The sequence below is a fragment of the Hippichthys cyanospilos genome, chromosome 16 (genome assembly GCF_059441005.1).
Source record: "Hippichthys cyanospilos isolate Australia breed blue-spotted pipefish chromosome 16, RoL_Hcya_1.0, whole genome shotgun sequence".
Taxonomy (NCBI): Eukaryota; Metazoa; Chordata; class Actinopteri; order Syngnathiformes; family Syngnathidae; genus Hippichthys; species Hippichthys cyanospilos.
In genome coordinates, this window is record NC_142384.1 from 2,803,859 (window position 1) to 2,828,059 (window position 24,201).

The window sequence follows — 24,201 nt, forward strand, 5'->3', positions numbered from 1 at the left end:
CAAATCTTCTGTGAAAATTAAGAAATAATGGAAATACAACAGATATGATAAGAATTAATATTAGGTAGCATGTCACAGTGTTTTGGATCAACAAACTAATTTTGGACATATTATCATACATCAACACTCTTATGGAAAAAAGTGCAACTTTTAAGACAGTCGTGGGCCAGATTTCACAAAGACCAAACAATGTGTGCATCACCGACTGCTGCTCTCAAAACCACACCATCCTTCTCGCTACAAAATGAAATATCAACAGCGGCTATAGGCAGCGCCTAAAAAAGATCAAGCCAAACAAAGCACAGATGAATGAACTGTTAAACTAAATAAGTTCCAAAACATTATTTTGAGTGTGGCCCACGTGGCTCGGTACCAGTTGATCCACGGGCTGGTACCGGGCCACAGACCGGTGGTTGGGGACCACTGCTGTATGAAATCAGTTTTATTTGAATGATTTGTATTTATGACCTGTTAGTCTTTATTATATACAAACATTTAACTAGAGTTTACTGCTGCATTAGTAGAAATACATCATAGATCAGGGGTCACCAACGTGGTATCCGCGGGCACCTGGTAGCCCCCAAAGATCACATGAGTAGCCCGCAGGCCTGTTCTGCAAATAGCTTACAAGCAGTATTACCTCTAAGCTGCACGCGTGTGCAATTGCACACTGCTAGCATGTTGTCAGCGCACAAGAAAATCTTTGCAGCGCATATAACAAAATGCAATATAAACGTATTAAATAATATCTAATATTAGACTTCATCTGATTAATTAGACCAATAATATTGTTTTCCGTTCCATTTTGCATTGTGACAATTTTTACTGTAGGTCAGCTCACCTCTGATATGTTTGTATTTTGAAATCCCATCAAAATTTAAGTCAAGGTGAAATTGTGGGTATTGTAAAACCTTTATTAATTATACTGTGATATACTATGATTTGCATTTTAGCATTCATAACTGTCGGCATAAAAGCAAATTGTGAAGTACGTTTCATTGTGAAAAAAAAAAAATCCTGGCAATTTAGGTTGAACACTATGTCTTTGGTGCGTGACTTTAAGAGAATCAATTTTAAAGCTAAACTATTGCAAACAATCTGTGGTATCCTTTGTCAAAGACAAATGATGTTCCAGATAGAACAATAACACAATTTGTGCACTTTGCGCTCACTAACCGTCTCTCTTGTGGACTAATGTGTTTTTTTAACCACTAAGCATGACTAGTAGTTGTTATGTCTGTTGCTTATCTTATCATGGTCCCATTTTTTTCTGTGTTGTACAGCTGCAAAAGTTCTTGTTATTGATTAAAAACTTAGAATATTTGATTTTGAAGAAAATATTAAAGATTGTTTGCTAATTAAAATTAGATTTAATTTTGTAGAAATTATTATTATTATGTCAGCAGTTTATATCAAAATCAGACTTCTATAAAGTACAATGGGCTAATGTTCTTTTGACTCCAGCTTGCGTTCAGTCTTCATGGAGCTTCTTGGATTTATGTATACCATGCATGACACTGTATGAAATGTTCAGAAAATCTCAGAATTATGGATAGATCTCACTAAACAACAATCCCTTTTTCTCCAGGGCTACCTATTCATCTCAGTTCTGGTTAACAGCAACAGTGAATTGATCCGTCTGATTAACAATGCCATAAAAAATGATCTGTCTAGCCGTAACCCCACTTTCATGTGCCTGGCACTTCACTGTATTGCCAACGTGGGAAGCCGTGAGATGGCTGAGGCCTTTGCCAGTGAAATCCCCCGCATCTTGGTTGCTGGGTGAGTGTGGCTTGTTTTGTTTTCACTCTTCTCGTTTTTTCCACTTAATCATCCTTAAGGTTACAATTAACAAGATTGTAATATTAATATCTGCCATTAGTGATACAATGGACAGTGTGAAGCAGTCAGCTGCTCTTTGTCTGCTGCGGCTCTATAAAACCTCTCCCGACTTAGTGCTGATGGGGGAATGGACATCCCGCGTGGTGCATCTTCTCAATGACCAACACATGGTAGGAGCATTGGTTAATGAACCACTGTTTTTGAGTTCATATGTTCATTTCTTAAATCTGAAATTATTTCAGTTTTATATTGCATTCTATATACATACTGTGTAAATACACACACACACACATAGACACACACAGAATGGCAATATGAGCTAATTTGGCTGCTTATGAAAGAGTTCCTCAAGCAGTTGCCAGTTGAGCGCATTGGCAGAAGTGAGCTGGCTCCTTTTTAGTTTGCTCTCCCAAGGGGTGACTTATTCAATCCAGCCAGCCATATCCTTTACAGCTTCATCTACTGCTGGTGTCTTCTAATTAATTAATGCTCTTTATATCTAACTCACATCAGCAGTTTTTATGCATTTTTTTCTTTCTAAAATAATTTCTTCAATCAAGCAATCAACTTTTATTTGTATTGCCCTGAATCACTGAAGTCTCAAAGGGCTTCACAGGTGAAAAGAGGTGATGTCAAGACTTCTTTTGAACAAAGAAGTCGTACAGAGACATCTTTTCATCTTTTCATAAGCAACAGCATCCCCTGCTCAACGCTCCCAGAAAGGGAAGGGAAAAACTCAAAACCCCAAATTGGGGAAAATCAGAAACCTTCAGAAGGGGCCACAGCTGGGAGGAGCCCCCATCCAGGCTCAACAGGTTGAAGTGGATGCTGCGTGTACCAATACAGGCAAAAACAGATACACAATACAGACAAGTACAGATACACAATACAGATTACAGAAAACATATTGTGCCATATAGTACAATGATGTCTTGACAGTAGGCGAAGCCATTGGGCAGGAACCTTCCAACAGTCCAGCCAAGTGCACCGCAGGTGGTCGATCTCATAACCCGTGATGGTCAATCAGCGCAGGGCCAAATGGGGGTTTTCAAGTCATCTTTCACCATCTAGTTAGCCCCCTTTTTAGCCCCCGGAGAAGGGGGCAGGAAAAAGAAGAAGAAAGCTGCAGACAGGCCAATTAACTAAACGCTTGCAAGTATAATGTGTTTTTAGTCGGGATTTAAAGATTTCTACTGAGGTGGCTAGAGGTAGAGCATTCCAGAGTACAGGCGTTCGAATGGGAAAAGCACTTGATCCCGCGAAATTCTTTTTAGCCCACGGGGTCGTTAACAAACTAGCATTTTGTGACTGAAGTTGTCAGGATGGAACATACGTTGATATTAAGTCGACAAGATAGGAAGAAGCTAAATCGTGTAAAATATTATAAATACAGTAATTAACACCTTAAAATCACATCTCCGGTGTATTAGAAGCCAATGCAGGTCAGCTAGTATCAGAGTAACATGATCGATCTTTCTCATCCTTGTCAAGAGTTTTGCTGCTGCATTTTGTGCAGGCTGCAGACTTTTGATGCAGGACATGGGAATCCCAGAGAACAAAACATTACAATAGTCAAGGCGCGACGTAAGAAATGCATGAATTAATGTTTCAGCATTGCTAGGAGACAGAATAGGGTGAATTTTAGCGATATTGAAAAGGTAAAAAAAACGCCGTTCTCGTGTTCTTAATATTTGTTTGAAAAGTGAGAGTTGAGTCAAATAACACGCCGAAGTTTTTTTGTGAAACTACTTTGGGCAATAGTACAGTTATCCAGGTTCAAAGTGGTATTCTTAATCAAGTGCTGATGATGAGCAGGGCCAATAATTAAAATCTCTGTTTTGCTAGGGTTAAGAAGCAGAAAATTGGAAGACATTCATTGTTTAATCTTGGCAAAGCATGCCTCCAATTTACTGCACTTGGACAGATCTGTTACTTCTAAAGGCATGTATAGTTGGGAATCATCAGCATAACAATGAAAACTAATAGCATGTTTACGTATAATATTGCCAAGAGGGATTATGTAGATGTTAAACAGTAAAGGACCAAGTACTGACCCCTGCGGGACACCACATGAAACGAAGAAAGATTCAGATATCGCATTGCCTTAAGACAGTGTTTTTCAACCACTGTGTGTGCCGCGAGATATTGTCAGGTGTGCTGCGGGAAATCTCCCCCCGCCTAAACTTAAGGCTGCCTACACTTAAGGCATTGACTGTGCCGAAAAAAGGTAAAAAAAACGCCGTTCTCGTCGTGTTCTTAATATTTGTTTGAAAAGTGAGAGTTGAGTCAAATAACACGCCGAAGTTTTTTTGTGAAACTACTTTGGGCAATAGTACAGTTATCCAGGTTCAAAGTGGTATTCTTAATCAAGTGCTGATGATGAGCAGGGCCAATAATTAAAACCTCTGTTTTGCTAGGGTTAAGAAGCAGAAAATTGGAAGACATTCATTGTTTAATCTTGGCAAAGCATGCCTCCAATTTACTGCACTTGGACAGATCTGTTACTTCTAAAGGCATGTATAGTTGGGAATCATCAGCATAACAATGAAAACTAATAGCATGTTTACGTATAATATTGCCAAGAGGGATTATGTAGATGTTAAACAGTAAAGGACCAAGTACTGACCCCTGCGGGACACCACATGAAACGAAGAAAGATTCAGATATCGCATTGCCTTAAGACAGTGTTTTTCAACCACTGTGTGTGCCGCGAGATATTGTCAGGTGTGCTGCGGGAAATCTCCCCCCGCCTAAACTTAAGGCTGCCTACACTTAAGGCATTGACTGTGCCGCGGACTAAATTTAAGGCATTAACTGTGCCGCGGTGATCAAAAGGTTGGGAAACACTGCCTTAAGAGACACTATGTGTCCTTCCCAAGATGTAACCTCTGAACCAAGACCAAAACATGATTCAAGACGTTCTATAAGAATATGATGATCAATAGTGTCAAATGTGGCACTAAGGTCAAGCAATAATAATATTGATGAGATGTTGGAATACATGGCTAAGAGAAGATCATTTGTCACTTTTACAAGGGCTGTCTCAGTTGAGTGGTTGGACTTAATCTTGACTGAAGGTGTACAAATCTATTGTTATCAATCATGTTATCGCTAAGCTATTGTGCTACAACGTTTTCAAGAATTTTCGCAATAAACGGAAGATGTGACACTGGTCTATTATTAGGGAGATTTTCAGGATCTAGGTGAGGTTTCTTAAGTAATGATTGAATGACGGCCGTCTTGAAAGCTTCAGGTACAATGCAGAAGCGAGCGACAGATTGATATTCAAGACAGATGATCCTAAGAACTTGAATACGTCTTTAACAAGTTTGCCTGGAAGCGGGTCGAGCATGCAGATTGCTTTAAACTGGTGCGTAAGACACTCCAGGGATACGAAATCCAAGGGGAACAGGGTTACCAGACTTTCATGAGCCTTATTGTCCAAACTAGCATCAGCAATCTCAGAACCCGAGAGGGTAAGTGGCGCTGCATTTTTTATTTGGTCCCTTATTAGCTGAATCCGCTGAGTAATGAATTGCATGAAATCGTGTGTTGAATGGAGGGAGCTACGATTAATCTGCTGCTGTTGTGCTAGCTTTGCTACCGTATCAAATAAATATTTAGGGTTGTATTTATTAAGACCAATCATTTTGGAAAAGTAATTTGTTTTAGCTAACCTAAGAGCCTCTTTTTATTTCAGCAAGCTATCGCACCAGGCCTGACGGAAAAACTCGAGTTTGGTTGTTCGCTTTTTACGCTCATGTTTTCTACTTAACAATGTAAGCGTGCACGTTTCGTCCGTAAACCACGGAGTGTGCCGCTTAGCACGAGTTTTAAATTTAATGGAACTATAGAGTTTAGGGAATTTAAAAGAACCGTATTGAAATCGTTTTTGAGCTTCTTGATTGAACCAATAAAAGACAGAAAAGCAGCTGATGCGAAAGGCAGTAGTTTAGAAAGTGCAGCAGTGGTTGATGAATTACTATTACGGCTCTATAACCTTGGTTGTGGTCAGTAAGACCACATTGAGCCAGGACTTCGAATGTTATAACAGACATAGCGTTAGTATACGGCAAAATTGTGACATTTGAGGCAGTTAGGCCTCAGGTTAACACTAAATCTAAGACATTGCCATTCCCGTGTGTCGCTGCTTCTATTATTTGTGTCAAACCAAAGATTGGGGGAGAGGCCTCATTTAATGGTAAAAATGCATTTGGTATTAACCAGGTTTCGCAGAAACCAAGCACTTTAAGATTGTGATCTCTAATATGATCATTTACATAAAGTGCTTTACCTAATACCTAATATTTATAAAGCCTAATTTAACGAGCCGAATTTAAACCAGTAAAGTTTTCCAGGTTGTTGACAGCTACAACGCATGTATTAATATTCCGCCTAGGTACTATGTGACTAATCCAACCGGTTGAGGAAGCATGGCTATGTTCCTTAATTAGCACCACCTCAGCAGAAATCTTATCACTAGGGGATTCAGCATTAGGTAATGAAACAGTGTGTCAATTGCAGTGACCTAGACTAAGTATACTATGTGTGTTGTAACAGTTCAGTCTAGTGCCAGTTAACTCTAGCCTTAGACTCCACACACGTTCTAGCAGGCTCGCTGTGAGAAGTCATGGAAGGCTCAAACAGTAATTTATGTTTCCAGAAAGAGTGATGGCACCTTCCCAGTTAGGGTGAAGGCCATCCTTCTTCAGCAGGTCGGGCCGGCCCCAGAAAGAGGCCCAATTATCTATCTACAAACTGGAAACCTTGCTCTCTAAAGAAACTAGCCATCCACCGATCAAGCGAGAATAACCTGCTAAACCTCTCATTATTGACTCTCGCAGGCAGAGGGCCAGAGACAATTACTCGATGCCAACTCATCTTTCTAGCAAGATTACGTCCTAGCTATGTTCTTCATTGTAATGTGAGACTGCCTCAATCTCTTATCGTTGGAGCCAACATAAATCACTATATCTGAGTAACTAGTGTTGTTTCACTATGCTGGTGTCTAGGCCTCTTGCGTGTCAGCCCCCTAAGACTAGCTTCAATGTCGAGTGCTCTTGCCCCAGGAATACACGTTAAGGTTGGCGTTTTAAGCCTAATATCACGGATGATGGGGTCCCCTATAACTAATGTGCGGGAGCTAGTAGACTGAGATGGAGTGTGCCTAACAAAGGAGCTGAAACAATTATGCGTCTCAATAGGCTCACCGCGGCTAGCAGGCTGCTTAGGGCTAATGCTAGCCGGACTAGCGAGTAGACTACAACCCGCACTAGCCAACGCTAGCGGATAGGGCTAATGCTAGCGTACTAGCTGGGAGGCTACGGCCCGCACTATCCGATGTGTCCATCTGATCTTCGATTATCAAACTACTCTGCTCTAGCTGATGGACACTTCCCTCCAGGAGAGAAAGCCTCTCCATGAGAATGGTGCAGGTGTTGCAAGTGATTAATGTGGTGGAGGTGCACGAAGCCATGCTTACCTTAATAGAGCCGAGCGAATACTTACGCTAGCAAAGCTGCACGTAAACGAGGACGAATGGAGCTAGGAGCTGTTCAGAGATTTGGTGAGTCACTAGCTAATGAATAATGGAAACAGTCCTCAAAAATAATGGAAAGAAAAACACCCGACACAGGTCTGACGGGGGTGGTAGAATGAAAAATAGGAATAGAGAAATATCCTTGGTCTCTTCAGCTAGTGCTAAATAGCAGCAGCAACACCCTGTCATCTGCTGTGCTAAGGTATCATGAGTGAATTTTTTTTCTTCTTATTTTTGTATTTTTAGGGTGTGGTGACAGCAGCCATTTCTCTTATCACCTGTTTGAGCCAGAAAAATCCAGATGAATTTAAGACCTGTGTTTCCTTGGCAGTCTCTCGACTCAGCAGGGTAAGTAATTAGCATTAACACAGAACATTTCACATGCAACTCAAGTTCGTAGAGAACAAGTCAATTGTTTTTTCACATTTGGCCTAGTTCATATACAAATGACTTTAGTCTGTGGGGCCACAACATGTAGAATCATTATGTTGATAAAGAGCAGGTATGAATAGACTGTGTGCTTGTGACTGCAGTGAAAATCCAGGGTTAGTTTTCAGGTGAAAACTGCATCAATGCTATAAAGATGGGTTTTTAATACTCTGCAACATTTTGGAAACCTTCCTATATACATCAACTGCAATGTAAATCTAGTAAACTATAGACACTGATTTTGTGTTCCGATTGTGTTAAGTAAATTAAAGTCACCGCTTGACTTCACAATTTTAGGTATGATTAACCGGTCTTGTGCACATTGTTGGTAACAACACTAGCAAGAGTGTGTGGACTCAGCCTGATTCACTAAAGTTGCAAGATTCAAGATGAACGAACCCAGGACTGCATCTGCAACATGAGCAGTATTGTCATGCTGTTCATTTGCGCGTTCAGAGGCAGGTCTATGAAAATAGATGAATATGGCACACAGAATGTGACTCAGCACAACCGAGTTCGATCGCTATGTTTGTTTTTGTGTTTGAAAGGCAGGTGCAAACAGCCCTGGACAGCTGTAATCATAGTGCATGCAAAAATTAAAAGTGGCTCATCAAGATTCTTGAAATGCTAGAAACAAAATTTACCAGAAACAAATTATACCTGCACTCAATGAAATCGCTCAACTCATATTGGGTGGGATGTGCCCTGCCGTGCCATATAGTGATGGGTAAATGAGGCCTCCTGATGCAAATGGACACATTCGCCAAACTATTGATACTGTGTTGGCTATCACACTATCACTTAGTTGGTCAATGTGACACCTAACTGATATTACTTGGACTGCATCCAACCTGTAAACAATATTATTCATTCTTGTATAGTATGCTATTTTGTATTATTTCTATTTTAATCTAAGTTTAAAATATATTTGGAATATATTGTCAAAAAAAGTATCTTGGAGTCTTGTTCAAGAGTGAGGGTAGGATGGAACGAGAGATCGACGGGCGGATCGGTGCAGCATCTGCTGTGCTGCGGACGCTGTACCTGTCTGTCTGTGAAGGAAGAGCTGAGCCGAAAGGCATAGCTCTCTATTCGGTCGATCTACGTTCCTGCCCTCCCTATGGTCACGAGCTGTGGTTTGTAACTGAAAGAACAATATCCTGGATACAAGAGGCTGAAATTAGTTTCCTCTGTAGGGTGTCCAGGCTCTTCCTTAGAGATAAACAATAAAACAATAACAGAAACAATGCTAACAATATTGTGCAAATATTACGTAGTGCAAACTATTATTTATGCATAAAGTGAGAGGCAGATTAGTGTGTGAGAGATTTGTTGAAAATTTGGATGGCCTGTGGGTAGAAGCTGTTTGCCAGCCTGGCAGTCCTGGCCCTAAGGCTTCTGTAGCGTCTTCCTGATGGCAGCATTTCGAACGGATCATTTTGTGGGTGTGTCTCGTCTTTGATGTCCTGCAGTGAGGGTAAGGCTGCTCCACAGATGCGCTGTGAGGACTTGATCACTCGCTGGAGAGCCTTCCTGTCATTTGCTCTGCAGTTGCCGTACCAGACTGTGATGGTGGTGGAGAGGACACTTTGGATTGTACATCTGTAGAAGTTGTTGAGAATATTTGCTGACATGCCAAATTTCTTCAGTCTTCTCAAAAAGATGGCTATTCCAGAACATTGTACTTGTTCTTCATGAATGCCTTAGTAGAATTTGACCAGTGTTCATTGTTGTGTTGTTGAAGTATCCAGGCCTGGTGCAACTTCTTGAGCAGTGTTTTTCAAGAATCTTCTGATACTGAGTCCATGCAACCTTCAACTTGAACAAGATTACCAGTACCTGCCCTGGCCACACGGCCCCAGAGCATGATAGGACCACTGTCAAATTTACTGTGGGCAGCAAATGTTTGTCTTGGAATGCTGTCTTCTTTTCCCGCCATTTACACAGCTCCTTGTTATGTCCTAATAACTCAATTTTAGTTTAATTTGTTCACAGCACCTTATTCTGAAATTAAGCTGGCCCACCCCACTATTTGAAAAGCACTGATGTAGGCCATGGGTCAGTGAGCTTGCCAAATACTTTTCTCCCCCCAATATTAGAGCTAAAGGTATTCAAATCAAGGGTGCCCACATTTATCTATGTGTACGTTAATCTTAAATATAATTGCTACCGCACTAATGGTAATCACGATTGCTAGCTCGTTAGTATAGGCCGCAAGTGTCAAACTCGAAGCAACTCAACTCATAAAATGTGGCCCGCGAGATGCTAATTTTGACTTCAAATTTCTGGCTAAAAGACCACATTTGCAAATTATATTAAACTTTTACACATTTTTTTTTTTTTACCAATTTCCCTTTTAAACTGTTTTTAGCGGCCTCTGACTTTAAAACGTGTGACCATCATACTTAAAATTTGACTTCACGGTCACAATGGCCTTCCGACAGAAACTCCAATGTGGCCCCTGATAAAAATAACTTTGACGCCACTATTATAGGCATATTTTTTGTTCTAAAAAATGGTATGTGTAGAACCGACTAAATAATGCGTAATCGTATCCCAAAAAAAAAAAAAAAGTAAAGGGGGGGGGGCAGCTCCATTATTTGATTGAATAATTGAATACGTTTTAAATAAGAATCGTGACAGCTATAAGGGCCTTACACAATTATATTGGTACCTTGACCTAATAAGCGTCCTGACCTACAACATTTTCAAGTGTTTATCGCGGGGGTTACGTTCCAAAAATAACATGCGCAAAGTGAAATCCGTGAAGTAGCCAGCTTTTTTTTTTTTTTTAATTTTACAATGCAATGCTAAACTATAGAATAAAACCAAAAATCAAAACCTGTTTTAAAGTCCCAAATTTGTTTAAAACAATAATTTTAATATAGTAATACAAAGTTGGAAACATTGTCACTTATTTCACAGTCCCAGCTATGCCTCTTCGTCCTGAACCCGCACATTGTTATGAGTAGTAGTTGAGCTCTTTCTTTTTCTAAGCAAGATTTTTATATGCCTGGACATCGAATTAAAGTGAAGCCTCTTATATCATAACAATATACTTGAAATTTCAATCTATTGCAAAAGAAATCTAGGTAAAAGTCAGATTTCCAAAGCTTCGCATTTCTCCATTGCTGTCTGTGTGTCAACATAGTGTGTGCGCTTGCTCTCGGCACGCCTACGAGTCACGTGATCGACTCCCACAGCCCAAGCTGTCAAGCAATGTGCTTACTAGCACGTTCGCACATGGCAGTTAGAGGAGAGACAAAAGCAAGCTTTTGGATCCTCTTGCCTTTTGTAATCAATTTTACAAGTGAAAAACCAAAACAGTACAGCGTCAATATTTTATTTTGAGACAGTAAAGCCCCTGTGCCATTCAGGATTCAGAGCACAATGCGCTGTAAAAAATATATATATATCCACACTAAAAAATCCGTGAAGCAGCGAAATCGTGAAAGATGAACCGTGATACAGCGATACTGTACAACACAAACAGTGAGGCTGCTACCAAAAATCGCATTATTGTAATGTAATTATTACATTCTAATTGCAGAGTTGCCCTGAGGTGGAATTGCTTGCCTTTTATGCCCGGTGATTGAATGATGACCAATTCAGTCAAATAGTTAGCTGAAATAATGTGTTTGAATCCTTCTGAGTTTTAAAATTTAATGCGTTTGCAATGCAGTACAGTATCTTTTTTTTATGTGTGAATATTTCCTGAAGCTGGCAGCATCTGACATTTGTCTTGCGGTTCTTTAGATTGTCTCATCAGCTTCCACTGACCTGCAAGATTACACCTACTACTTTGTCCCAGCACCATGGCTGTCTTGTAAACTGCTGCGCCTGCTGCAGTGCTATCCACCACCTGAGGATGGCGCCGTCAAGGGCCGTCTCGTGGAGTGTTTGGAAACCATACTTAACAAGGCACAGGAGCCACCTAAGTCAAAGAAAGTACAGCACTCTAATGCCAAGAATGCTATTCTCTTTGAGGCTATCTCCCTTATCATCCACTATGACAGGTGAGCAATTTGAGCCTCCTCTTGACATTACCAGAGTAAAAGACATGATTGCCATTGGAGAAGATACAATTTTTGAAATTGTGTTGCTGAAATATTTCTCGGCATGTTTTTTTTTTCCTTAGTGAGCCAAATCTGCTTGTTCGAGCCTGTAACCAGCTGGGTCAGTTCCTGCAGCACAGAGAGACTAACCTGCGCTATCTGGCTCTAGAAAGCATGTGTACGCTGGCCAGCTCAGAGTTTTCTCATGAAGCAGTCAAGACGCACATTGAGACTGTCATAAACGCGCTTAAGGTGATTAATCACATACGTCATCAGTTTGCAACAAATTAGAAACTAAGAGAGCAATATTGAGAAAATACACTTGTTAAATGTCTTTCCACCCCTTTCTGTTCTTTCATTGTCACCAATTGTTGTCCTTGGTCTTCCTGCAGACTGAGCGGGATGTTAGTGTTCGACAAAGGGCAGCAGATCTGCTGTACGCTATGTGTGATCGCAGCAATGCCAAGCAGATAGTAGCTGAGATGCTTAGCTACCTTGAGACAGCTGACTACTCCATCAGAGAGGAGATGGTATGTGAAACTGACAAAACAAGAATAATGTGCGTTTTTTCCCTCAAATATGAATACCGGGAAAATTTCAGTTGTTGATGCATATGTGAATGACAGGAAAATGGCAGTTAGTGTGCGTGGACCTTAAACGTTATCATGAGCGCACTAATGCTAATTGCGCTTGCTAACTGGTTGGTATAGGCCATTGCTTCTCAATTATATTTTCGCACCTCCCCCTCAACTCGACACACTGATTATGTATAAGAATTGCATAAGTATCCTAAACCTGTATTCTTTTAGCATTAACAAACAAAAAACAATATGTGACTAGTGGGTTGCATTTTTATTTCATTTTTCTTTTGGAAGCACCTAGTATGAGTCCATTTGTTCTGAACGACAACAATTGAGTGATTTCTAATACTGTGGTTTTCAAATGGTATGTGATCCTTTCATGGCTTTGCACTTGGCTGACAAAAGAATTCACAGTACAGTAATCCCTCGTTTATCGCGGGGTTTACGGTCCAAAAATAACATGCGCAAAGTGAAATCCGTGAAGTAGCCGGCTTTATTTTTTTTTATTTACAATGCAATACTAAAATATAGAATAAAACCAAAAATTAAAACCTGTTTTAAAGCCCCAAATTTGTTTAAAACAATAATTTTAATATAGTAATACAAAGTTGGAAACATTGTTACTCGCGTATTTCACAGTCCCAGCTATGCCTCTTCTTCCTGAACCCGCACGTTGCTATGAGTAATTTTTGAGCTCTTTCTTTTTCTGAGCAAGAAGATTTTTATAAATGGATATGCTCGGACATCGAATTAAAGTGAAGCCTCTTATATCATAACAATACTCTTGAAAGTTCAATTTATTACAAAAGAAGTCTCGGTAAAAGTCAGATTTCCAAAGCTGTGCATTTCTCCGTTGCTCTCTATTTGTAGACACACAGACTGGGTGTGTGCGTTTGCTCTCGGCACGCCTATGAGTCACGCAATCGGCTCCCGGAGACCAAGCTGTCAATCAATGTGCTTACTAGCAAGTTTGCAACCTGTGTGCTGAGCTGAGCGCACTCGGACACAGGAGAGAGACACAGGATCCTCTTGCCTCTTGTAATAAATTGACAAGTGAAAAACCAATACAGTACAGCGTCAATATTTTATTTAGAGACAGCAGTAAAGCCCCTGAGCCAATAAGGATTCAGAGCACAATGCGCTGTTCAAAAATTTCCACACTGTAAAAAAACTTGTGAAGCAGCAAACCCGTGAAAGGTGAACCGCAATACAGCGAGGGATTACTGTACATCACTGAAAATAGTTTTAGAACCACTGTGACTCAAATCCTATTTTTACATGATCCAGACATTTTTCAAAACAATGTTATCAAATTACTGAGCTGCTTTTTGTCTTTTCAGGTGCTGAAAGTAGCTATCCTGGCTGAGAAGTATGCTGTTGATTACTCCTGGTACGTTGATACCATTCTGAACCTCATCCGCATAGCTGGCGACTATGTCAGTGAGGAGGTATGGTACCGTGTCATCCAGATTGTCATCAACCGTGATGATGTGCAAGGCTATGCTGCCAAGACAGTCTTTGAGGTACTTTTATTTTGATAAACCTTCTGAAGATTGACGCATAAAATAAATCTAATAAAATAGCTTGCGCCGATGTTGATGCTGCTGTTCATGCCTATTCTGTCACCTATTCTTTCACATCTATTTCATGACATAGCGTTAAACAGGTCGAAAACATTATCTGTTTTTTATTAATTCATGCAAAGTGTTGCAAGTGACTGTCATTGCTTAAAAAGTACAGAGAACATATATACAGTATCACACAAACACAGTTTAGGATTTTAATGTCTGCTGATTCTCTGGGAATAGGTCAAATTTGGGGACTATTATTTAGTAATCCATCCAGCCATCCACCCACCCATCCTTTTTCTTTATCCACTTATCCTCACTAGGCTTGCTGGTGCCTAACCCAGCCGTCCTTGGGCAGTAGGCGGTAGACACCCTGGATCGATTGCTAGCCCATCGCACATCACACAGAGACAAACAACCATTCACACTCAGTCACAACTAAGGGCAATCTGCGAGTGTCCATCATGCCTACCATACATGTTTTTGGAATATGGGAAGAGACTGGAGAAGATTATTTAGTAATATGAACAATAAATTAAGACTCTATTTTTTTTTTCTCAGGCCTTGCAAGCCCCGGCCTGTCATGAGAACATGGTGAAAGTTGGAGGGTACATCCTTGGAGAGTTTGGTAACCTCATTGCTGGTGATCCCCGTTCTAGGTTTGTGGCTTTGTTTTTTTCAATTAAATAGACAGTTTAAAGGATGAATAGTAACTTATTATGTTTGGTTATCCAGCCCCCTGGTCCAGTTCAATCTTCTTCACTCCAAGTTTCATCTATGCTCTGTGCCTACTCGTGCCCTGCTGTTGTCAGCCTACATCAAGTTTATCAACTTATTCCCAGAAACCAAGGCCACAATACAGGAGGTTCTTCGCTGCGATAGCCAAATTCGCAACTCTGATGTGGAGTTACAGCAGCGTGCTGTGGAGTATTTGAAGCTCTCTTCAATTGCCAGCACAGATGTCTTGGTAATTCAGTCCTTTTTGATTTGATAGTACAGTTACATGCATGATAACATTCAGGTTAAAGGGGAAATCAAGTCAAAAATCTTCCTAGCAATTATATGTTCTATGTGGCACCACAAGTCAAAACACGGTATTGTGGTTAATAATGCATTTGTGGATTACAAATTGGGCATTCGGTCCTTACCTGAGGCTTGAGCAACTGTAATTAGCAGATGCCAAGTGGCAAAATGACTGCGTCCTTGAACTAAATAAAAATTAATGAATTTTGCTGCTTAATTCATACTCTACAAACGCAACATCATTCAGAATGCTGTGACTAGTGGGACCACAAAGAACATATTATTGTTAAGAAATCTTTGGCTTGACTTCCTTTAATTAGGATAATGTTTCAAAAAGTTGTGGAATAATAGGAGTGTTTGATTATACTCTGTCTGGCGTGGTGTTGCGAATGGTCTTGACTTGAATGAAACATCTGGATGCCCAACCTGGGACACATCATCTGCGGTATCCTAATATCATTGGATGTTGATCATACACCCTTTCTTCGATGATCCAGTCGGGGCTAATCAGATCCTAACTTGTATCCCAATAGCAACCAACATATTAGCCCTCTTGAGCCGCAATGGATTGGAAGACCCTCCTCTGGACTTCCCATGTGATGCAGAGGACTTTGCAGAGGAATTTTTCTGCAAAACCCACTACAGACATCGTATTTGTGTCATAGAGCAGTGGTTCTCAAATTGGGGTAATTGAAGGAACTCCAGGGGGTTCTCTAGATTTTAAATTTAAAAAAGAAAACAAATATGCAAAAATCCTTTTAAAATTCTCATTGAATTAATGAAATGTTTCAGAAGTTCGTTTTTTTTTTTTTATGTCACAAGTTTATTAAATTTCATTATTTTAAAAACACAGATCCTCCCCCATAACGATTTGACCCAACTTGTTGCATACTCACTACACTTAAGTTGAATATTTTTCTGTGGAGAACTATTTATTTATTATTACCGGTATTTCTTTTTGAGAACAGGTCTGACACTTTATATTGATTCTTTTTTTTTTTTTTTTTTTTGTGGACCAATATTTATCAATAAAAATTAATTATTTGTTTTTGTGAACCGATCTCTATAACACTTGAACAATAATGTAATCCCAAAAGAGGACTCTATATGTTTTCTGTAGACAAATATTTATAATTATTTCTTTCTGAGAACAGGTCTGACATTTTATATCGATTATTTTTTGTGGACAAATATTTATTAATAATTAAGTTATTTATTTTTGATAACAGGTCCCTTCCATGATCCAAAAGCGGAGATTATTTTTTTGTGGACTAATACAAATTAAGTTTGAAAGGTTGTAAAGTTGAAGAAATCAGACACTGATGGCATGTTTTGAATCATTTGTTATTTATTTATTTTAAACGCAAAAATGCTTTGCATTTGTTCAGGGGTACTTAACTAAAAACATATTTCACAGGAGGTGCATCACTGAAAAAAGGTTAAGAACCACTGTCATAGATTGTACTCTAGCACCTGATACTCTTCACGTTTCCTTTTTTGTTGGCGTTTTGAGGTGTTTAAGACTTCGGTGGTGATGTTTATGTCTGGCCAGAGATATGTTTTTACAATGTGCTGGGGTAACCTGAGCATTTTTCAAAGGCCAAAACACAGCTGTGAATGGTCAAGCATTAGCAGCTCGACATTTTATCAAATGTCCTTCTCATTGCTATAATCATAAGTTATGCTTAATCATTGTATTGCACATAGTTTTGCTATGTATATGCAATATTATACTTTCGGTCCTTTGCTTCATTCAACATTTGACAGATTTGTTTGTCAAAAATCATGCCTGACTCTTACCTGATTAAAGATTTTAATAGTATTCTACTTGAGGTCAGAATGAACTGCCAAACCAGTATTCATTTTGTCTTTGTTCTCCTAGGCTACAGTTCTGGAGGAAATGCCTCCTTTTCCTGAGAGGGAGTCCTCAATTTTGGCTAAACTCAAGAAGAAAAAAGGGCCTGGTGCTGTGTCTGTGACAGACTTGGAGGAAAGCAAACGGGAAGGCGGGGAGCTGAATGGAGGTGGCGAACGGGGTCCAGACACATCAGCAATGGCTGCCTCCAATGCAGTGAGTAGTCTCACTGCTAGTCAGCCAACATTAAACTGCACATGTGCAGTCAAACAACACGTTTTACCATTTTGAGTCTCATGCCAGTCTGTTATTTCTTCCAGTCCACCCCATCTCCATCAGCAGACCTTCTTGGGATTCGAGCTGGACCTCCTGTTGGCACAGCACCAACCAGTGCTGGCAGCCTGTTGGTGGATGTGTTCTCTGAATCAGGGCCAGCTGCACCTTCTGCTGCAGTTAATGATGACGGCTTTCTAAGGTAATGGTCATTCTAATGGGCAAACGTAGAATTCCATTTGTATTGTTAGCCATAGTCCAGTTGAAGTTGTTTCAGATCACAATCATTTTCGTTTTCACTTTAACGAGCCAAATGTCAACATGTGTTGCAGGTTAGTCAGTTGAAGAAATACTTCTCTCATCTGCTACCTCTTCTCAGTGTGTGTTAACATGTACCTAAGTACAGTGGACCCCCGCCATACAAAATTAATCCGTTCAGGAGGTGGAATTGTAAAGCAAAATCTTCTCAACATTTTAAATACATATTAAAATGTGACGCTGACCAATTGCAGGTCAGCATCTTAGTGACGTATTCTTTATTGCATATTGTGACGTATGAGCATGGTGCGACTTATGCAGTCATATGCACGCACACTGACCACCAAGTTTGAATTTTGTAACAGCTGTTGGTGCCGTAAGGCGGGAAAAATGCTGTAACAAGGGGGCGAAAAAACGTAGTTTTCAACTTCTTAAAGAGATAAAAACATAAGCAAGGGACGCCATAACCCAGTGGTCCACTGTAACAAGGTTAAAGATGGTAATGTCTTATTTTATTCCTTGTTCTAGTTCTGATAGGAGATTACGACCAAGTTAACACAAATAACATCTGAAAACCAACATGCTGGATCCAAGGTTTTGTGGTTGCATCAGGTTTTAGATATAAACTTAAACAAGACATTTGTGACCTTGTTGCTAAAAGGCTTTAAAAGGTACTTCAAGATTGCTGATTATATAAATATGGGGGTGCAGATCTGTCTTTGATACAAAAAATGTTAGATTGTCACATCGTTGTCTTATTGTGATTGGTTTTGGTGTTTGTTGTACGTCTGTACGTTAAGACTGCTTTTCAATGTGTTGTGCTTGGCTGCTAGTTGACACACTTTTGTTGAACTCTATAGATTTGTCTTATGGACCTGTCAACCTGGAGGAAAGTGTGTTTTGAAAATGTAGTTCTTTTGAATTCTCCCTACATTCCAACCAAATTCCTAAACAATCTATAGGGACTTAGTGATATGGCCAAATACTGTATTCAAATCGCGATATTAATTTTGTCCTTAAATGCATTTAAAAATGATTTTCAATCTATTTCTAGGTGGATTTGGCAAAACTTCATTCGAAAAATACCAAAACGACAACTTTTGAGAACATTGTCAGACCTTGAAACTCATAATTGAAATTCAACACGAATGCGAAAAACTTTGCTGATATGATCAATACTTAATGTACCATTCGTTTATACTTTTGACCATAAAGGCTCCTTTTGGCTGATGTACAGTATGTGATAAAGCACACTAATGCTGTGTTCAATTTTGGCATTCAGTCTTAACGCAGTATTAAAGTTTGTTTTAAAATAACCCAATTATGAGTCAAAAAATGACCGACGCTATATTTTGGGAAATTTGACCCAGCTTTCTGGGTTGCTTTGCACAAAACGACTTCCCCAAAATGGCTCGTTCTGTACGAGACGACCATTATTGGGTTATTCTGAACCAAACTGTTTCGAGAGCGTACTCATGCATTTCGGTTTTTTAGACGTGCCATGTGCTTACTGTACAGCTATTTATTTTGGAGATTCGGTAGTATTTCAGAATAGATGATGCTTTTTCAGTTTTGTGTTTTGTTTTTACTGTATGTTTTTGACAATCTAGGAATTAACATTCTAACAAGTGTTGTTCGCAGATAATCACAATGGCCTACATGCAAATCAGCTGGGTTCAAGTGGTAGACTATTTTGTCTGTCAAACCCATAGGTTGTAAGTTCAAGTCTCAGATCTCAATATTGTCCTGTCAAAGTATCATTGAGCAAGGTACCATTCAATTAGTCCCAATGCACGTACGTCATCAACAGGTCAATGAGCTGCCAGTGAAAACAATTTGAGATCTTTGAAGCTAGAGTCTCATACCTCATATTGTAAATGCAATCCAGATTGTCTCAGTTCATGTTTACTTTTCTCTCTGGTTGGCAGGTTTTCTTTATTTGTCTGTTCTTCTTAACTTACTGTTTATGTGACTAGTCTTTCGTCTTTTTCTCTTTTCCTTCTCTCCATTTTCCTGCGTGTGTGTGTGTCTGTGTGCGTGCGTGTGTTTTGGTTTGAATGTATGTCTGTCCTCTGTCCTATTCCGTGACTGGACATTGACAGAGATCTGGAACAGCCCACCGAGACCTCTGACTCCTTATTGGTGGAGGGCTCTGGTGACTCGGAGTAAGGGGCCCTGTAGTAAACGACAGACTTAGCTGGAAAACTGCAATTATGACACCTTCCAACTGTCATAATGGCTTTGATACAATATAGTACTCCAGTATTGTTAATATGCTTCTGTGGATGGGTAGCTTGCTGTACCATTCTACATAGTTTGGCAAAAATAATTTGTCCATGAATAGAAAGATCCGTCAAAGCAGTTGCAATTTTATTGGACATGAGTACTGTATGTACTCCTGTAAATTTTGCAATAGTGCCACAATAAAAGTCTGGCACTTTGTTGGTTGTTTTAATGTTACTTGCCGATTATCCTTTGCCATGAAGCGTATTACAAGTTTACTAAGCATGACATTGAAAGAGACCACAGAACGAACATTTTATTTAGCACAGTATCAAAGAAAATCCGTGCACACACATAGCCTAGCAAATGTTTTAGACCAACACAATAGACTATGGCTACATGTTGAGGTATAGTGCATGACCCTGGTCAATTTCAGTTATCTAAATCCTGTCTTTTTGAACAGATAAGGAATTTTGGACTGAATTAATCTTTTTCGCACTTAAACTTTAGTTGGCTCATCGGACTTTGATGAGAAATCAGAAATTAATGAAGCACAATATTCGATCAGGAATGTAAAAAATGACTTCAATTTTACATCTTAATCAGGAAATAATAAAAAATATGCCTTTATTTTTTTCAGTTGTTAAACATTACATTTAAAAATCACATATAACTAATTATATTTTGGCATTGAACGCAACACTCAAGAACTTCCCATTGACCATCACCAAACGAACAAGAACAATAGTGGTTTGCTTAATGGAAAATGTATTTCCCACGAGGACCAACACATAGCGTTGTGAAAGTCTGATCTTTTGGTCCCCTGGACTAAATTACAATTCTGTGTTCAGTGTCTGTATAAACAACGAAGAGCAATGAGGTAATGAACCTAATTGTGTCCAAACAATATCATAGATTTGAGTTTTTTTGTGTAGCTGGCTTGGTCAGTATTTGGTGTAAATGACTTGTGGTGGTCTAATACATTTGTCAAACACATTAACCTGCATCTCCCAATATGCAGTAATGGTGCAACTAAAAAAAAAAAAAAACCCACAACTGATGTAAAAATGTGTTTTTCATATCAAACAAGCCCATTGCATCAAGCTACTGCATATCTGTAGCCTATTACTGTACTGATTGAATCATGTGAATTGTGCCTGTGATAGAGTGTAGTTGAAATGTATTTGGAAAGTGATTCATTTTCTCTTCTTTTGGATTTCTTTTCTGTCCTGAAACTCTATTGCATAGCATAAAAATGTGTGTGTCTTTTTAGGTTATTGTTTGTCGCATGTTTATTCCAAAATGATCATCAAGTCAAGTCTAACCTTAAATTTATTATCGTACAGTGCAGTGTGACATATTGATTAATCATCAATTTTCAACCAAAATAACAGAAAATGTCCAAATACATACAGCGGGTGTTTGTAATAATCGTTTTTTTTTGTTTGTTTTTTTTTTCAGCAAACTGTAATAGGATGTTGTTACTAACCATCTCTGTCTTTTCTCTGTTTCTCCTATGTACTTAACAAATCTTCATCACATTGCCACTTTGCGCATGTGTTGAATGGATGGATGCCTTTTTCTTTTCTTCACACACCTCACACTTTTCTTCTGCTTGGCTACGTCCTTGCCCTATGTGGTGGTCTTTCAGCTCTGCTCCTCCCTCTGAGGATCCCGCTCCCCCTATGTCTGAGGCTGATGAACTTCTTAACAAGTAAGCGCTTTCTCTGTTCAAAGCTCCGTTGTTTTGTGTATGCACAGCTCTGCATGATTCCACAGGAAGTGAGCATCAAATGGATTAACTAAAGTTGTTTTTGTGTTAGTGTGTTTGTTTGCTGCCACTCACAGAAGTGTCCCATTATTGGCAAAGCGCTGAAGTATGATTATCACAAACCCGAAATAGACTACAGTACATATCAGACAGCGACAGCCTAGCAACTACGTGGTGGTCATCGGTTTATGGCGGAATTTCTTGCTGTGGTGTGAAAATGCCTTTGTTTTCCACACGCACAGAATAATGGATTTTCATACTGCATTTAGTTTTCTTGGTGTTCGTGGTTGAGTAGTGCACAAGGATGATTTCATCTCTATGCAAGCTTGTCCAAATGCTTGCATAGTAGCCTATTTGGCAAGAAAAGGCAAAGGCACTTTATTTATATAGCACATTTCAGACACAAGGCAACTGAATGTGCCCCTCGCAGGTAAAAACACAAAACTTACAAGCATATGCAAACAAAGCAGTTCTCAACATTTAGAAGCAAGCTGAAAAAACAAAAGCAAATTACAAATGTTCCTAAGAGAACATACATTCACAACATTTAAACACAATCGCAGAAATATTTAAAAGTAACACTAAAGAAAAAGAAGAGGAGTAGTTTTTTAAAATAACTAAAAGCAAAAATGACTAGAAAGTAACAGGAAAGGTCGGTTGCTGTTAGCACTCAGAAATCACTCTCCCTCATTTGTTTATTTTCATCGACTTTTATTATAAAATCCTCAATTTAGAGTTATCATTTACATATTACGTATGACATTGTTAAAACGACAGTTTTAACTGTTTCTTCTCTTCTATAAACAAATTGCTTTGTACACAATTGGTGAATAATTTCATTTTAGAATTCATATTAATAATTGGTTTACTTTCTGTAGTTATTATTCATTGACTTTTTGAAATGTGATACTTTGGGCCCAGCTTTTCGCAGGGGGTATGGAACAGGCCTAACCACGAATAGTGAAAATCTTTGAATATTCCTGCCCATTATAAATGTCATCCATGTCTTTTCTAGTGTACGCAGAGTTCATTATAGTCAGTTAAAACTGTTCTTCTTCAACAGGTTTGTGTGCAAGAACAATGGCGTTTTGTTTGAGAATCAGCTCCTCCAGATTGGCATCAAGTCAGAATATCGTCAAAATCTTGGTGAGTTCATGGAGCCTCTTGAAAAGGTTTATCGATGATTGCTCATAGTCAAGGTGCAGGTGTGGGTTTCTTAAGAGTGTAACACTGCTTAGTGTCATGGGGCCATCCAATTTCCACCTGTGTGTGCCTTTAGGTATACTGTGGTATTTCTACTTATGAAATTAATTTGTTGCGGAAGTAATTTCATTAGTAGAGCCCCTTTTACATGTAAATAGCCTAATCTGTTTCAAGCCCCCCCAAATGTTCCTAACACTTTAAATGCATCCTATTAAATTATAAAAATGCATTAAAAACAGTAACAAATAAAATATTAGAATTACATGAGTGCATAATAATCAAATATGTAATGTAAAGAATAATAAAACATTCCTATACCCTTTAAATTAATCATATTAAGAGCTAAAGTTGTGCTAACAACGCTAACATTACCCACAGCAGTCAATTTTATGTTTGTTAGTTCTACAGTGTAAATCGTTGGTGGGAATTGCGGATGAAACGAAAAGTGGAAGAAAACAATAAATGTCTATGCAAAAAATTATTGTCTCATTTGTGGGCAAGCCGGCATATTAATAGATTAAGATCCTTCACAAACTATAAGAAATAGAGTAGTAATGCAGCAGTGCTTCTCAAATAGAGGGTGGGCTCCCCTATTGGGAGGGATGATGCAAGTGGGGGCATGGATGACCCCAGGGAAAAGGCTTTGTTTTTGTCATGTGTAAAATAAAATCAGAATTTTCATAATTTTCTTTTTTGTGACAGGCACTTTGATGCACTTGGTTATATTTATCTGTTTTAAACTAAGCTTTAACCCGTATAAACGCTGTAAAAACTAATTAACAGTTGTTGAAAGTTGACTTATATTGCTTTTTTCTTTAGTTAATGGTTAAAAAGGATATGGGTTTAGGTATACTTATTCAATTTTTATAGATAATACAGGTATTGCCTGTTAAAAGCTTTATAATTGTTTTTATATTCAGTGCGTCGGGGGGTGCGAAAAGTTTTCCCTTTTCTGAAAGGGGGCTTGTCAAAATATTATTGAGAAGCACTGCATTGCAGTCATGTTGACTTGAGCGCTGGTGTCTCGGGTCTCACATGCCAATGATGTCGCCTTTTGTATCTTGAATCTTCTCTCGTTACGAGAATATTTTTCTGCTGAGGGGTTTCGTAAGCTGAATTTTTCGTAACATGAGGCGTTCGTAAGTAGAGGTACCACTGTACTGTATCCTGCATTTTTGCATTGCTTCTCTTCCTCTCTGTCATCAGTATGAATACCTGTTAACATATGTTGTGTTCAGATTTATGACTTTCATTTTGTGTGATTGTGTAATTAGGTACACTTATCATTTAGACCTTTTCATGTCAGGTCATTCTAACAGTTTTAAGTCACTCTTGAATAAATTGATTATACATAGCAACCAAATAAAAGTGACTTGATTTCTTGACCTGCTCTGTGTCAACAAACAAATATTGTCTTTCTCATAGGGAGAATGTACTTGTTCTACGGCAACAAGACGTCAGTGCAATTTGCCAGCTTCACCACAACAGTGAGCTGTCCTGGAGAACTCCAGTCTCATATCCTTTAGTTTTCTTCAATATCAATCGATACTGGTAGTACAAAAGCACCAGCATGATATTTTA

The 24,201-nt window shown here is 39.0% G+C and overlaps 1 protein-coding gene across 4 annotated transcripts in view; it reads left to right on the top strand.

The window, feature by feature from the left end:
• Positions 1 to 24,201, top strand: part of ap2a1 (adaptor related protein complex 2 subunit alpha 1) — a 32,904-nt gene that overhangs the window by 2,684 nt on the left and 6,019 nt on the right. For 2 of the 4 annotated variants that reach the window (XM_088436626.1, XM_088436627.1), the window contains exons 4-18: positions 1,589 to 1,782; positions 1,883 to 2,012; positions 7,628 to 7,729; positions 11,567 to 11,826; positions 11,949 to 12,117; positions 12,258 to 12,395; positions 13,787 to 13,969; positions 14,576 to 14,673; positions 14,750 to 14,981; positions 16,920 to 17,108; positions 17,213 to 17,367; positions 19,526 to 19,588; positions 21,298 to 21,360; positions 22,481 to 22,563; positions 24,046 to 24,161. In XM_088436626.1, coding sequence (XP_088292752.1) covers positions 1,589 to 1,782; positions 1,883 to 2,012; positions 7,628 to 7,729; positions 11,567 to 11,826; positions 11,949 to 12,117; positions 12,258 to 12,395; positions 13,787 to 13,969; positions 14,576 to 14,673; positions 14,750 to 14,981; positions 16,920 to 17,108; positions 17,213 to 17,367; positions 19,526 to 19,588; positions 21,298 to 21,360; positions 22,481 to 22,563; positions 24,046 to 24,146 — 2,160 coding nt within the window. In that variant the 3' untranslated portion in view covers positions 24,147 to 24,161. Of the gene's footprint in view, positions 1 to 1,588; positions 1,783 to 1,882; positions 2,013 to 7,627; positions 7,730 to 11,566; positions 11,827 to 11,948; positions 12,118 to 12,257; positions 12,396 to 13,786; positions 13,970 to 14,575; positions 14,674 to 14,749; positions 14,982 to 16,919; positions 17,109 to 17,212; positions 17,368 to 19,525; positions 19,589 to 21,297; positions 21,361 to 22,480; positions 22,564 to 24,045; positions 24,162 to 24,201 lie in introns of those variants that run through there. The other 2 variants (XM_088436628.1, XM_088436629.1) reach the window with 2 other exon arrangements.